Source organism: Carcharhinus amblyrhynchos, chromosome 3 (genome assembly GCF_965287045.1).
Source record: "Carcharhinus amblyrhynchos chromosome 3, sCarAmb.v2.hapA, whole genome shotgun sequence".
In the NCBI taxonomy this organism is placed as follows: Eukaryota; Metazoa; Chordata; class Chondrichthyes; order Carcharhiniformes; family Carcharhinidae; genus Carcharhinus; species Carcharhinus amblyrhynchos.
In genome coordinates this window covers 115649930-115666833 of record NC_137326.1, presented here as the reverse complement: position 1 = coordinate 115666833, position 16904 = coordinate 115649930, and the positions used below count along the sequence as shown (strand labels likewise).

Sequence of the window (16904 nt, the reverse complement as noted above, 5' to 3'; positions counted from 1 at the left end):
CCCTGGCTTCTCGAAGTGGCTGGAACATTTAAACTTACCTGCTTTATGGCAACTAATGCTGTAAAAAGGGGCACGGCTTCACTTCTTCAATGTTGCAGTGTTCAACTGCAAGCCTTAGGAACATAGGAATGTTGCATATTTCTCACGCGGTCTAAATTGAAAGTGCAGGTGAGAAATGTGCAGTTGTGTTTGAGTGTAAGTTAAAATGAGAGGGGTGGCAATCTGACCATGGCAACTTGGTGCTCTGGCCCCTGTTGGGCATTTGCCCTGCATCTGAGAGTATCTGAAACTCAAATTTAAATTGGAGAATTTGGATGGTTCCAACTCCTGTGGCAGAATAGTTACCAAGAAAAGGTTGGGAGGATTGAAACTACTTCCATCTCCTGGGTAGCTATGGTACACACAGTAAAAAGTCTCACAACACCAGGTTAAAGTCCAATAGATTTATTTGGTAGCACAAGCCACTACTTTTCAGAGCGCTGCCCCTTCATCAGGTGAGTGGGAGTTCTGTTCACAAACAGCATATAAAGACAGAAACTCAACTTACAAAATAATGGTTGGAATGCGAGTCTTTACAGCTAATAAAGTCTCAAAGGTACAGACAATGTGAGTGGAGAGAGGGTTAAGCACAGGTTAAAGAGATGTGCATTGTCTCCAGCCAGGACAGTTAGTGAGATTTTGCAAGCCCAGCCAAGTCGTGAGGGTTACAGATAGTGTGACATGAGCCCAAGATCCCAGTTGAGGCCGTCCTCACGTATGTGGAACTTGACTATCAGTCTCTGCTCAGCGACTCTGCGCTGTTGAGTGTCGTGAAGGCCGCCTTGGAGAACGCTTACCGCCTTGAAGAATGCTTACCTGAAGATCCAACACTGGCAGCTCTACGTCGTAACTATGGTACTGCATCCCTCCTCATTCACCCCCTGACCAGTTGACCCACATCTCCAGACCGCCTGACTAATGCTCCTGACCACCTGATGATCCTTCACAACCCATCCTACCCATTTACCCTACACACTTACTTTCTCTACATGTTGAAGTGACTGAAACTTTTACACTTATTGGTTTTTGGCAGTCAGGGAGCAATAAAGGGGGCATGACTTCATTTCTCCAACTGACCCTGCATTGGGCAGAAAGCACTCCAGGAGCTTCTGCACTGCAAATTCATCAGGAGAGCTGGGCGAGTCTTGGTGAGAAATGTGCAGGTCCACTGCCTGTTGGTGATTGCTACTCCATGGAAGATTCAGCCCTATTTCTTATTAAGGTTGAGAAGGGATATCATATTTGTCATCAGAAAACACTGACTTACCAAGAAGACCCTTTGTTCTGTTCTTAAAATCTTCTGGCAAATTGGTGATTGCAAGTAACATCCCATATTCTGCTGTTACTGTTACTGAAATTCCACTACTGAATGAAGCTATTATCGATGCATTTCCATTTCTCTCCAGGTAGAAGGTACCATTACGAAATATTTCTTTGTTATCTGAGAGAACCAATTAACATTATACATTAGTTATATATATTTACATTTCATTTGACACAATGACTGAATTTTCCTTGTCCTGGGATGGAGGGCCTCGAAGCAGGGAAGCCAGAGAAGCAGTGGGAGGTCTGGTTGAAATGGTTCCTTACACATTCCTGAGAGCTTTCCCAGATGCTGCTGGCAATCCGATCAGCTGCTCACTCTATGCACAGCTAATTACACTGGTTAAAGCCCAATTAGGGATGATTTTCCCACATGTGGAGGTCTCCAGCTTGATGGAGGTGGTCTCCTTGCAGGAGGCTGTGGAGTGAGCCAATCACTCCATTCTCCATCGAATGGGCTATCATCATGAAAGGCTGCAATTCTATCAGAGGGGCTTCTCCTCCATCTTGATGGATCCGTGGCCTAGATTTTGTTAATCTCCGCTCTATTGTGCAGGCCAACGAGAGCACCTCCATCACTGAGAAGCCCTCACAGTCTCCAGTCCGCTTTAGCAATGTTCATCTCTGGCAGTGGCATCAACAAGGTTACTGAATCACCAGCCTCCAATTGGGCCCGAGCATCAAAAAAACTGGACAGTGACCATGCAAGGGGGTAAATTAAGATGCCTCATAATTGGGTTCCTAAGTGGGTTCAAATCCCATCCTCATTGGCAATATGTCTTCTGTGTCTCTATATTGGTCCATTTGCTGAGGGTGAATAGAAAATTCTGGAATTGGGTTTTTGTGCAGGGTTTTGGGGGAGGTGGAGTAGGATAAGCCTGAGTAAGATGCTCTGTCCAGAGAGTCGGTGCAGACTCGAGGACCTCCTTCTGCACCGTAGGGATTTTATGGTTCCTGGAAGATGCTGCAAGTCTGAGTCTCGGATTCTGATTTTGACCCAAGTTTGGTGTCCCAGATCCTGAGGGTAAATACAGCCCAAAGATTCTCCCAAAGCCTGGAAAGTTCAACTGATAAAACTAAAAGCGGAGGAATTTAGAGTAGCTAAGAGTAGTGGGCGAGAAGAGGATTGGGAGAGGTTTAAATATCAACAAAGATTGACAAAGAAGTTGATAAAGAAGGGTAGGAGAAACTATGAAGCTGGGCTAGCGCTTAATATAAAAAAGGATAGCAAGAGTTTTTATAAATATATAAAAAGAAAGAGGCTGGCTAGGGTGAATGTTGGTCCTTTAGAGGATGAGAAAGGGGACCTAGTGGTAGGGGATGGGGATATGGCTAAGGTATTGAATAACTTTTTTGTTTCTGTCTTCACGGAGGAGGACGTGAATAATTTGCCGGGTGTTAGCGATGGAAAGGTGGTAGGACTGGAGGGTCTTAATGACATTACTGTTACTAGAGAGGCGGTGCTCGACAGACTGGAGGGGCTGATTGTGGACAAGTCCCCAGGACCGGATGGAATGCATCCAAGGGTTCTAAAAGAAATGGTGGAGGTGATAGTGGATGCCTTGGTGGTTATTTTCCAAACGTCGCTGGATTCCGGGGAAGTGCCGGATGATTGGAAAACGGCTAATGTTACGCCGTTGTTTAAGAAGGGTGCCAGGCAAAAGGCGGGGAATTATAGGCCGGTTAGTTTAACGTCTGTGGTAGGTAAAATGTTAGAATCTGTCATTAAGGAGGAAATTGCGAGGCATCTTGAAGGGAATTGCTTGATAGAGCAGACGCAGCACGGTTTCATTAAAGGGAAGTCGTGTCCGACAAATTTACTGGAGTTCTATGAGGATGTGTCTAGGGCGGTGGATAGAGGAGAGCCGGTGGATGTGGTCTTTCTAGATTTTCAGAAGGCGTTTGACAAAGTGCCTCACAAGAGGTTATTGCAGAAGGTCGAGGGACATGGAGTTGGGGGTAGGGTGTTAGCGTGGATAGAGGATTGGTTGTCAAATAGGAGGCAGAGAGTGGGGGTCAACGGGTGCTATTCGGATTGGCAGATGGTGACTAGTGGAGTGCCCCAGGGGTCGGTGCTGGGGCCTCAGCTTTTTACCATTTATATAGATGATCTGGAGGAGGGAACCGAGTGTATGGTGTTGAAATTTGCTGATGACACCAAGATTGGGGGAACGGCAAATTGTGCGGAGGGTGTGGAGAGTCTACAGAAGGATCTAGATAGGCTGGGCGAATGGGCCAGGAAATGGCAAATGGAATTTAATGTTGGCAAGTGTGAGGTGGTCCACTTTGGTAGGAAGAATGGTAGGAAGGACTATTACTTACGGGGCGAAAAACTGCAGCAGGCGACGGTGCAGAGGGACCTCGGGGTCCTTGTGCATGAGTCGCAAAAACCCAGCTTGCAGGTGCAGCAGGTGGTCAGGAAGGCGAATGGGATGCTGGCCTTCATAGCGAGGGGGATTGAATATAAAAGTAGGGAGGTCTTGCTGCAGCTGTATAGGGCATTGGTGAGGCCGCAGCTGGAGTACTGTGTGCAGTTTTGGGCGCCGCACCTGCGCAAAGATATTTTGGCCTTGGAGGGAGTGCAGAGGAGGTTTACTAGGCTGATACCGGAGTTGAGGGGGTTGAGCTATGAGGAGAGGCTGAATAAACTGGGCTTGTACTCGTTAGAGTTTAGGAGAATGAGGGGAGATCTCATTGAGACGTATAAGATGATGAATGGGATGGATAGGATAGAGGTGGAAAGACTCTTCCCGCTCAAAAAAGACAGTAGGACTAGGGGACACAGCCTCAAGCTAAAAGGGGGGCGGTTTAGAACGGAGTTGAGGAGGAACTTCTTCACTCAAAGGGTGGTGAATCTCTGGAATTCTTTGCCCGTTGAAGTGGAGGCTGCCTCGCTAAATATTTTTAAGACGCGGGTTGATGGGTTTTTGATAGGAGAGGGGATTAAGGGTTATGGGGAGAGGGTGGGAAAGTAGAACTGAGCAGCGACAGATCAGCCATGATCTCATTGAATGGCGGGGCGGGCTCGAGGGGCTAGATGGCCTACTCCTGCTCCTATTTCTTATGTTCTTATGTTCTTATGTTCTCTGCCATGTTAAATGGGTTACCAAGTCCCCTGAAATCGCAGACAAACGAATGCCACACAAAGTGCTTGACCTTTCAGTATTACCAACAACAATTTCCAGGTTATGTTTATTTACCATTCTATGTTGTCATATTTTATGTTAAAATTTTCATTAATGTATACAATTCTGTCTTAATATTGCATTTATTTTTGATTTTAAGCAAATTTAAGCATAGTAGCAAAGTACAAAAGAAAGTATGGGTGATCTTACTGGCTTGTCCCACTCACTTGCACTTATCCACTTGCTGGTTAAGGTCCTCACAAGCGAGGATCACAAATAGTCTCCGAGATGTGATGGCCTTGCCAGTGAGACCAGAGGCCATTGAAGTCCTCTGGGTTGTCGGTGGCAGGACTGGGCAGTACTCCTTAGGCAATGTTAGCCTGGAACTGCCAGCCTGGCACCCTGGCACTGGGCAGTATCAAAAGAGTGGGGTCAGAGGGGGGTTGGGGCCTGAAGAAGGCAGGGCCAGAAGAGGGTAGGTCCATGAGGGAAGGCGGTACCTTGATGAAGTGAGGGGAGCTGTGCACGGGAGAGAGGGAAGGGAAGTACTCTATATCGATGGGGGGGGGGGGGGGGCGCAATTGGCTGGGATGGCATTTGGGGGGCAAGAGGCAAGATGGATGGCAATATCCAGGGTGATGATCCGGGGGAGGGAAGGATGATGTCCGGGAGGGAAATTGAGAGGGGAAGTGATGTCTGAAGTGGTGAGGGGGGGATGCGGGGGGGGGGGGGGGGCGGGGGGGTGGACAACAGATCTCCCAGTGCACGAGGAGATCAGTGTGCCTTTCTGGTGAGAATAGGCTCCACCCACTTCCCCTGCTGGCAAGAATCACATCAGGGTTCTTTTTATTCTAAGTGTCATACAATTGCGACAGGAAGCTCTTCCAAAAAAGTGGCGGGATTCTCTCCTGTTTTCATGCTCATTCATCACTTAGAATTCATTTGGTTAGAACGCCCCCAGTGTCTCTTTATTTTCATCCCTGATCAATCTTTCATGAGCCCTCCAATGTGCATGGCACAAATGAAGCTCAATGATTAAGTAGTACAGTTGGTGCCATTCAGTTTCTCTGCATTGGCCAAATGCCAAGGATCCTAACTCATAATGTTGGCTCTATTCTCTCTCCACAGATGCTGTCAGATCTGCTGAGATTTTCCAACATTTTCTATTTTAATACTTGTTTGATGTTTGACTTTCATACAAACTTATAATTAGAAACTTCGACATTGTAATCATTTTACAAATGATCTCTATATTTTTGAAGCCGTAAGAATAATAAATTAGCCTCACCGTTTGGAGAAGACACAAACTGCACCGCATGATTATTTAATAGAACATCAATTGAATCATTGCCTTTTAGAGTCATCTGGACCTGGTGAGAAAGCACGCGACATCACCAATTAAAAGAATTGTCACAGAACTTATAATTCCATTTCCGGTACACATCATTCCCAGAGCACGGCAAAGATACATTTAGAATCATAGAATCCTTACGGTGCAAAGGAGGTCATTCAGCTCATCGAGTCAGTACCAACTCTCCATAGAGCATCTTACCTAGGTCCACTCCTTCCACCTAATCCCCATAATCACATGCATTTACCATAGCTAAGCCACCTAATCTACACTTCTTTGGACACGAATGGGCAATTTAGCATGACCAGTCCACCTAACCTGCACATCTTTCGACTATGGGAGGAAACCAGAGCACTTGAAGGAAACCCATGCAGATACGGAATAGTGTGCAGACTCCACACAGATAGTCACTCAAGGCTGAAATCAGACCGGGGTCCCTGGCACTGTGAGGCAGTAGCGCCAACTGCTGTACCACCATGCCACCCATTACTCTTATGGATTTCAGTTTTTAAGTAAAATTTTACTTACTGTGGTGGTTTCATGCTGGGCCGCAAATGCCATGAAGTTTGTGGCAAGAGCTGCGCCGGTCTGGACTGTGCGACCGTGGAGTTTAAAAATGGTGTTGCCATTGGGTTTATTCACATTAAGCAGTACGAAATCTCCAAGGCCATTAAAAGTGTAGGTAAGTCCATCCAGAGTGGTAAAGTGGGGGTCTCCAAGCATCATGGCTGCCATGGTAACACGAAAAAGAAAATATGAAGATTTAACAGTGTAGACTTCAAAACATGGAAATGAAATTTTAAGCATAGTTCATTTTGATCCAATAGCTTGCACAGTACATCTGCAGACTTGATTATTTAACCACAGTTTAAATACAATGTTTTAGTTTGAACTTCTATTACTGAGACAGTAGACAATCAAGGCAGTTGGGATTCTTGCCTGGTGTTGTATTTGCGAGAAACAAATTTGATTATTTTACACTTTTGTATTCAGCAGCTTTCTTGACAGAATGGTTAAAAGTAATTTGAAGTTTGGACAACTTCATCTTTAAAAAACCATGTATTGCTTTAATTGATCTGTACCAGAAGGACACCTTTATTTTTCTGATGTTATGATGGGAGGCGTTTTTAACGTTTGTTCTTTACGGTTTTAGTGCTTGTGGGAATCAGTTGAAATATGTTACCCAGAGGCTGTGACTTTGTAACTGTTCTATCTCTAGAGGAAACACATTATTTGTTCACAACGGAATGTAAGCTCTTAGGGGCTCAAGGAAACAAGGGATGAACATTTGTCTTTCATCTGTAGAGCTCTAGTTACAGAGGTGGGGTGACACGAGATGACTCACATCCCAAACCAATGGAAGAGGTGAAATTGAACTATTTCCAAATAAGGGAGGAGGACTAATGAGAAGTGGAGATAAAAGTTGGAAAATTGGAATCTTTGCTGATACAGTGCTACTGTGTTTCCTGGGACATGACTTTTCTGGACTCAGTTCAACATCACTTCAAAAAACAGAGAAGAGAAAGATATCATCTGTGCTGGCAATACTCAAGGACTCCTCAGAAAGTGATTGGTGAGGAACTTCTATTTTGTCTTCACTGCTTTGTGTCATATATTACATAAAATCTTGCTGAATAAATTCTGCTTGATTCATACATACTTGTTTGTACCTTGTTAGGTCAAGCACAACTGAGGACCACAGTGTTAGAAGTTAAGAAAGTTAAAGAAGTTAGAAGTTAAACCTTAAAGGTTTTTATATTAGAAGGATGTTATACCTTCAAACCCTAAAATCCTACAATCCCTAGATGGAATCTTTTATTCCCAGAGTTGGTGAGCTTGGAAGTATGAAGGGAACTTGATTGGGGAAGTGGTGGTGTACCTGAATTCCCCCCCCACATATTGGCCTCTGCTGTGAGAAAGTCCTGCTAAGCTGTCAATTAGGAACCTTAAGTGGCCAATAAACACAGTTTAAGGGACTCCCCACCACTCCTGGAATTAACCCAATTCCAGAATGGGGCTGCTGATGTGCACACAGCCTGTTAGCTAGTGGTGCAATGGTGGGGTAATCCCTCCTAAAGAGGTGACCTCCCTCCCAAAGAGCCCACATCCTCATGACTCCCAATCCCAAGCCATCCCCCTTCTTGCTTCACTTTACTGGGTCCATAGATCTGGGGGTTCATAGAATCCCTACAGTGCAAAAGGAGGCCATTCAGCCCATTAAGTTTGTACCAACTTTTTGGCAGGGCATCGTACCAAGCCCCCACCCCCACCCCCACCCCTATCCCTGTAACCCCACATATTTATTCCACTAATCCACCTCATCTATACATCTTGGGACAACTTAGCATGGTCAATCCACTTAAACTGCACATCTTTGGACTGCAGGAGGAAACCAAAGCACCTGGAGGAAACCAACGCTGATGAGAATGTGCAAAGTCCACATAGTTACCCAAGACTGGAATTAAGCCTGGGTCCCTGGGGTTGAGGCAGCAGTGCTAACCATTATGCCAGCCTGCCACCCCAATTGCTGTATTGAGGTTGCTGTATTGATGGGACTTGATCAGGGTACTTGATTCTCCATGAAGATTCTCTGGTGTCCCTCGCTATGCCTTATTGGCATGAGATGCAGTGGGACTTCAGAAGTCTCCCGCTCACTCTCCAGTTCACAGGTGAGTCCCTAGCAGCCAACAGAAGATTCTGCTCTTTGTTCAAATTTGGAGGGGCGGTGGTGCAGCCTGGAGAAACCCAATCAGTGAACTTGTGTGGCAAGTTGAGACAGTACAAGCGAGAGCAGCCTATGCAAATACCAGTTGAGTATTACTGGCACAGATGGTTGAGCAGCAAAAATCATCTGTGATGGTACAAGATAACGGCTAGGGCATTGGACAACCAACTCTTAAATGGCAGAGTCATTACTTGTGATAAATGTTGCTGGCCAGGGTACATATACAGTTTAGGGATGGGGTAAGCATGTACTAAGCTGAAACAGAAGTGGAACTTTTGCATTGGCTACAATTGATTTGAAATTAAATGCATTGAGACCTGAGCTTCAGACAAATAAAATTCCTTTAATAGGCCAACACCTTTTGGATTTGGCATTAAAGTCATATGAAGTAGGTTTTACAATTCCAGCACAGCCACTCAGTGCTCAGTACATATGGCTCAGGTTCAGTACCAGTTACGGTTTTTGCATGATGGCATGTATAACGATTGTAGAAGTATATCACAACACTACCTTTAGGAATGTGTACCGTTAATTGGTTTTGGTCATAAACCAAGACTGACACAATTCACATTGGCACAGAATGTTGTAACTCAATCATAATTTTTAGTAATATAACTTTACCAGGAGATAATCAACTTTGTTGCTTAAATAAATTACCTCGGGTTGGTGGCCTGTAGTTTTTACAGTTAATGTTTGGTCTTTTATTTCTGTAATATTCACAGAACAGTGGGTTGTCAACCTTTTCGCAGCACCAGTTGTATGGATCTAGGTCGTATTCTGTGAGGTAAGATAAGTTAATGTATATGAATTGTGCACTTGTGCACCTGCAAAAAGATGGAAAACAAAACAAAAATATTTCGTAACAATTTTAAATAAAAACTTACGTTTGTTCTGGATTGAGGGTGCTGATTGCGTAGAAGTCCAGTATCGTTCCTGCCAACCTTCAATTAATGCATTTCTCTTGGTGTAAATACATCGTTGACCAGCACCAAACACATTTGGACTGGCACTACGAAGAACTTTCGTTGAAGCATCTGGGTAAATTCAACAAAGGACAATTAAATACAATGACCACAACTCATTGCAATCAGTTGACGAATTAGAATTACCATTTTCTTGTGCCAGATATAAATTCCTGATCAGTAACGATGCTTTCTACCCCTTAAACAATGATGAGACAAAATCAGTTAAATCCTCATTAATGTTTGTACTTGCACAACACAATGAAACTGATGAAGACTCAGTAATAAAATAGCATTGTGATAGCAAATACGGAATTGTGTTCATTAATAGTCTTTCAGCTTCCCTGAGACTTACTAGTATGTAAAGAAGCCTTGAGATTTTATTTTGAAAACTAAGAGACCTTAACAACTAGGCGCATAACATGGAAAGTATTAACACCATTTGGCTTGGTTTACAATGAAAAGAAATGAAACGTTGCCAAAGTCCCATAGGCTACTCTCATTGAGAGAGCTGACTGGTGGTCATTTAACCTGAGAGTCACCACAACTCAGGTGAGGGGCAAGGTTGAGAAGGAGGATAACTTCAGCCAGTACAGGAATGGAACATGCGCTGTTGGCATCACTCCACATCACGAACCAGCCGTCAGCCAACTGAGCTGACTGACCCCATAAATTTATCTAAAATATTTAATAATTTGTTCACTTTCATTTTAAAAGAAATAATGACTTGTCTTGGCTTGTATCAGTCTAAGAAATCCTTACCTAGACTGGAGTTTCGGAATCGATTGTCTACTTGCCCTTGAGGAAAGGTGCATGGACAGGGAAGTAAACCTTGGTTCCAGTCAGATGGATTTGGCTGTAAAGTGAACCAGCTCAGACAGTCTGCTTTGTAATTTTCCAATGGAGTACTTTGAATCAGTTTATACAATCGTACACCTTTCAAATCTAACAGAGTACAAAACAGATTGGAATAAATATAAGCAAATGTCAGCGCAAATCTTAAAAAGATAATTATTTCATGCATCTCTATACGCTTAAGAGACTCACGGCAGTGTATCCAGGGGCATACCGCACTTGACTCCTCTTGGGACTTCTATCCACACTTCTCCTGATCCCTCATGAGACCCCAGACCATTAACCCCCGCCTTCCCACTAGACCTTCACCCACCCTGACTATTCCCTCATTGCCCAACCCATGGGATGCTATGACCTGCACTGGACTTGCTAAATACGCCATTCTCTCTACACTGCGCCCCCCCACCCCAGCCTCTCCTGACTGAGCCCCCCAGTGACCACCCCCTCCCATCAGCCCGCACTGATCGCCTGGCCTCCCCACCACCCTAGATTGATGCCCCCAGACCACTTGACATGAGCCCCACCAACTTCCCCTCAGTCAACTGATCCCTCCTCTGACCAACTCCCATCAATGCCCAACCAACATCCCGTGATCACCCCTCCCACTGGCCACCTGACCTCCCTCCAACTTCCCAACCTCCTTGTAATTGAAATCCCCATCTGAATGATACCGCCCACCACTGACTATTCTGACTACCCTCTGACAGGCCTTTCCCACTGATTAACCAACACCGCACAGCCCTCCAATCCAACCCATTTATCTTACAAACCAGCCATCTCCCTGGCTTGAAAATGGCTGGACCTTTAATTCTGCCTGCTTTACTGCAACTAATGATGTGAATATGCTGCTTGCTGCTGAAGGCTGCAGGAGCATGCTGTCCCTACACAGTCCTAAGGTGATCTGTGCCGGAAAGTCAGTGAGAAATGATCACTTGGATTTTGAGGTATGAAACTAGAAATGTAGTGGCAGTTTGACTCTATTTGGAGTTTGCCACTTGGCAAAATCAGGCCCATAGTCTTGTATTGAAATTAAATTCGGAGAATTCCTGCAGTCCAGGAGAGGCCATTTGCCCCATTTGAGGCTGCAGAGTACTCATCTAGGTCCTCTCCCCAACACCACCCCCCCCATCCCTACCCCTCTAACCCCAGACATCTACCATGGCTAATCCATCTAGCCTAGACATCTAAGGGGCAATTTAACATTGTCAATGTGCCTAAACTGCACATCTTTGGATTCTGGGAGGAAACTGGAGCACCTGGAGGAAACCCATGCAGACACAGGAAGAATGTGCAAACTTCACACAGAGAGTCAACCAAGGCTGGAATTGAACCTGCGTCCCTAGGGCTGTGAGGCAGGAGTGCTAACCGCTGTGCTGCTGTGCCACCCATATTGTCAAGGTTAATTACAAATTTCAATTATACCTTTGGGGGTATAAATATGCTTGGATCGTCTAACATATTCCTAGATTAAAGCATGCAATGCAAAGGCTGGAAATTGAATTGGACAAAGGATACACCAGGCCCAGGCATTCATGACGAATTCCTGCAATCTTATTTCAGTAGAAACCCCACCAGTGCCACTGACATGAAGGGTTAGGGATGTGATGGAACTGACTGCACTGGAATTTCTCAGACTCCTCGGGTTTTAAGTATTATGAGTGTATTATAGGAATATTATTAAATTATAGAATCTGATTTTGAAATTGGAATATATTTGTTATGCTGTTATACATTAGACATGAGCAACAAATTAGAAAACGTCTGTGCTTTTGATCATCTCATGTCTATCTAATTTTCACAAAATCTTGACTACATAGTTTTCTGTAATTTGGAGAGGAAGAAAAATGTCCATTTCTATCATTTTTATTAACATAGAATAAAGTAAACCTGTTATTGGTCCGGGATATTGATCGGGTTTAAAGTTTGCAGCAGCAGGTTGTCTGATTTCCTCATTCATAAAGAATCCGTCACCACTACCACAAAACAAAAGAAAAAATACATCAGTAAGATTTGTTAAATGAAGGAAAATGGCTCAGAATTGGTAATTGGTTTTAGAAGGTTTCTAGTATGAAATTCGTACTGCAATTTTGCGCATAGATTCTGCTGGGTTTTCATTCTGTTCTGGCAGTTGTGTTTTACAACCTGATCTGAGGTATTACCAGTGTTGCTGAGAGTTCATTATCAAGAAGCTACAGGAGACCTACGAAACATCCCGACAATGCAGCCACTCTGTGCAGCATCCCACCCTGAGCAGCATCCCACCCGGCGCGGCATCCCACCTGGCGCGGCATCCCACCCTGCGCGGCATCCCACCTGGCGCAGCATCCCACCCGGCGTAGCATCCCACCCATACAGCATTCTGCTTGTGCAGCATCCCACCCTGCGCAGCATCCCACCCTGCGCAGCATCCCACCCTGCGCAGTATCCCACCCTGTGCAGCATTGCACCAAGGCTGCCATTTGAGCATGTAGTAATTAGGCAAAGAACAATAGAGCACAGGAACAGGCCCTTTGGCCCAGCAAGCCTGTGTCAATTCCTAGTTCTTATTTAGACCCATACTTATTGTCCATAACCAATTTCTATCCCTCTGTTCACCTCCTGTTCATTTGTCTATCAAGATACACCTTCAACATTGCTATTGTGCCTGCTACTACCACCTCCATTGGCGATTGATGTACTTTTTGAGAAAGATGCAAAATGCATCTTGTTTGATGTGACAGTAAGGCATTATTTTGGCATTATTGGCTCACTCTAAAAGAGCTGGGTTCAATCACTGTATGTACCTACCCATGTCATCTTAGATATTCTTTAAAGTTACTAAATGGTCAGATCCTCCCACCACCCAGCCAGATAAGGACAGGATGTATAAAAAGAGAGCTAAAGAATTAGCAGGAACATCATACAGTAGACAATTGGCATGCTGAAATAAGCTGTAAAAAGTGTAGCCCTCCACAATAGCCATTGCCACCAGAAATCCTGAGGCCAACTTGGGAAGAGGAGGGAAATGAGGATGGGGAGGAGAAGCAATAGGAGGCAAAGTAGCAGGGTGAAGGCTTCAGGAACACCATCGCTCTAAAGGGGCTGTTTGAGAGTGTCTATTCAGACTTCACTTCCTAGAAGACAACTTCGTTTCACCAACACAGTTTTGTTTTACCCCGCCTCACTATTCTTTACAACTAACTGATCCCTGAATAAAAGCCACAAAAAATATCCTTCCCATAACAATATTATCTAAAGATATGTCCACTTTTACAAACAAAAATAAACTATTCGCCCTTGCGCATTCCCTCTGTGCCTGACTTAAAAATGGTTTTGTTGTCTTTCCTAACACTCCAGACAGTGCATGCTTATGTGTTGGCCCTGGGATTTCCCCTGCCAGAAGAAGATTTGGTGTCTCTCTTTGAAAGAGTGTAATTTCTTGAAATGCAACAATGACCATACTGAGTTTTTTGTTAATCACAGCTGACTTGCATGCATCATCAATCTGCAGGAGATCTGGTAATGCGAGGATGCATATTCCTTACTTTGCAGCATGTGGTGTGAAAAACTAGTCTCCTCTTTAAAATGTTTGTCTTGCCTGGTGTATAAATTAGAACCCGCTCATTGACAGATGACTCTCTGAGTTCTGAGCACTCATTGAAGCATGCAGGCTGTGGCAGGACAACATCTAGCTGACTGGGGTTTGTCTAGCTTGGGGCAGGCAGTATCGATGAAATGAGACATGATGAATTCTCTTGCTGTCGAAAATAATTTATATTCATACCTTATGCCAATCATACAATTGCTTATTAACTAGTAACTTTCACTTCCCACATTGTAAGAACATAAGAACATAAGAAATAGGAGCAGGAGTAGGCCATCTAGCCCTTTGAGCCTGCCCTGCCATTCAATAAGATCATGGCTGATCTGTCATGGCTCAGTTCCACTTTCCCGCCCTCTCCCCATAACCCTTAATCCCCTCTCTTATCAAGAACCCATCAACCCGCTTCTTAAAAATATTTAGCGAGGCAGCCTCCACCACTTCAACGCAGAGAATTCCAGAGATTCACCACCCTTTGAGTGAAGAAGTTCCTCCTCAACTCCGTTCTAAACCGCCTCCCCCTTATCTTGAGGCTTGTGTCCCACAAAGATGGAGCGTCCTTTTTAGGACAGAGGCCTGGGCAAATAGTTTGTGACTCTGAGTTGCATAAGCTTCAGGGCACTGCCTCTCAGCATTGCTGGTACTTTTCAAAGTTTTGTACCAGCTCTGCTGCTAGAAAATTGCCTGATAGGTGACGAGATGCTGGCTATGGGTCTCCACTTTGGATTTTCTGTTCAGTGTTTACACTCTTATTCCTGCTTGCTCCTGCAATACCAACAAGTTAGTGAAGTTATTTATCGAATAGTTAAGGGTCTGGTTCAGAGTGTAACTTATGACATCTGGGTCCAGGCCACTTCTTAGTACACTGTAGTTAAGCCTTGAATTGTGGGGCTTTATGCATATTTCCACCCAGAGGCAATACCCAGGGCTTGCTAATGGAGATGCTATGTTCTGGCAGGGATGGGCTTACATACCTGACACTCTTTCTTGTAATACTTGTATTGCTAGGCAATGCTGAGGGCTGAAAGCAAGAGATGAGAACTAACCACTATGCTGCCCTTTATGCTAACGCACTTGGTCTATCACATCATCTGGAGATGTATTTCACTCTCAAACTGAACATGAAATTCTGTTATGTTATGGTCACTTATGCATTGAGATTCCTTTATTATTAGGTAATTAATTAATTCTGCCCCATTTCACTACACATCCAAAATAGCCTGTTGCTGCTGGTCAGGAATGTATTGCTCTAAGAAACGGTCTATGAACTAATCCTCCAGGCCACTTTGTCAATTTGATTCATCCAAACATAAACAGGTGGGCCTTTAAGTAAAGGACTATTGTTTAAAGAAAAATCTCTAGAGCCAGCAAGCAGTATACTCGTGATGAAATGCCAGATTATTTTTAACAAATGGCGTTATGGTCTATCTAACAGATTCTAAAAGAGTGTCATTTTCATCTACACCCAAGGTTAAACTTACGTGCTGAAGCCAATAACAACTTTGTCAGAAACAAGTTCTGATACATCCCAATTCATTCCTCCAATCAAATACTTTATTAAAGCGAATGAAGTTTTGCCGTTTGTCGTTACCACTGCCTGGTAGGTGTTTGTCTGCAATTAAGGCATTGAATATAATTGTTAGACTTTTAGTCTGATATTAAGATAATAAAACTAATCCTAGCATTAATTGTGAACAGAAAATGTTTTTCGTAACATCAAGTTCATTGTGCCTAAATTAAAATGTAAAATGATTATATTTTAATGCAAGTGCACAATATATGGCATATCTCAGGGATCAATTGTAGGCTTCTAAATGTTCTTGGGTGTGAGAGAGTAGGATTTTGCTGCTTGCAATCTTTGAGTTAAAAGTGAGAATGTTCCCAATGCAGCAGGTCATTTTTCAAAAAGGGAAAAAACAGCAATTCCTTTAATTAGTTTTGAATTTAAATCAAACTTCACAAATACTGTATGAAGTATTTGAGACGAATTGCATAGATTCATATAAGGGGAAGCTAGTTAAGATGAAAGAGAAAAGAGTGTCATAGAGTTTGATGATATAGGATCATATGGAGCATAAACATCAATATGGATTAGTTGAGCTTAAATGGTCTGTTTCTATGCCACAAACTCTATGCGCAAGTACTGTTGAAAAGGTATTCAGCAACTTTAGAATTGGGTACTAAAGATAAGGAATACAAATCCAAAAACCAAATCCCACAATTCTACTGTAAATTATCAGGAAAAATAGGCACAACATTTTGGAAAAGAAAATGCAAAATACTGCCAGTGTTAGACATTTATTGGTATTTTATTTGAATAAAAACATCTAGTTTATTTGAATTAGTCTTTTTTTCCAACTTGAATCATAGAATCATGCAGTGCAGAAGAGGCCCTTTGGCCCAACGAGTCCACATGAATCCCCACCTAGTCCCGTCTGCCAGCACTTGGCCCATTGCTCTGAATGTTATGAGGTGCCAAATGCTCATCCAGATTTTTTTTAAAAGGACGTGAGGCAACCTGCCTCTACCAGCCTCCCAGGCAACGTATTCCAGACTGTCACACTCCCTGGGTAAAAACGTTTTTCCTCACATCCCCCCTAAGCCTCCTGCCCCTCACCTTGAAACTACGTCCCTGGTTGACTGACCCTTCAACTAAGGGCAACAGCTGTTTCTTATCCACTCTGTCCATGTCTCTCATAATCTTGTATACCTCGATCAGGCACCCCTCAGTCTTCTCTGCTCCAATGAAAACAACCTAAACCTATGCAATCTCTCTTCATAACTTAAATGTTCCACTCTAGGCAGCACCCTGGTGAATCTCCTCTCCACCCCTCCAGTGCAATCAAATCTTTCCGATAATGTGGCGACCAGAACTGCACACAGTACTCAAGCTGTGGCCTTGCCAAGGTTCTATACAACTCCAACATGTTTTCCCTACTTTTGT

The 16904-nt window shown here is 43.8% G+C and overlaps 1 protein-coding gene across 1 annotated transcript in view; it reads right to left on the bottom strand.

The window, feature by feature from the left end:
• The window catches only part of LOC145341249 (uncharacterized), a 326614-nt gene that overhangs the window by 53064 nt on the left and 256646 nt on the right, over positions 1 to 16904 (bottom strand). The window contains exons 105-112 of the mRNA XM_080186176.1: positions 15442 to 15572; positions 12268 to 12353; positions 10288 to 10470; positions 9448 to 9597; positions 9221 to 9340; positions 6367 to 6566; positions 5776 to 5857; positions 1307 to 1480 (exon numbers count right to left, since the gene is read on the bottom strand). Of these exons, the coding sequence (XP_080042302.1) occupies positions 1307 to 1480; positions 5776 to 5857; positions 6367 to 6566; positions 9221 to 9340; positions 9448 to 9597; positions 10288 to 10470; positions 12268 to 12353; positions 15442 to 15572 (1126 nt within the window). The remainder of the gene's footprint in view (positions 1 to 1306; positions 1481 to 5775; positions 5858 to 6366; positions 6567 to 9220; positions 9341 to 9447; positions 9598 to 10287; positions 10471 to 12267; positions 12354 to 15441; positions 15573 to 16904) is intronic.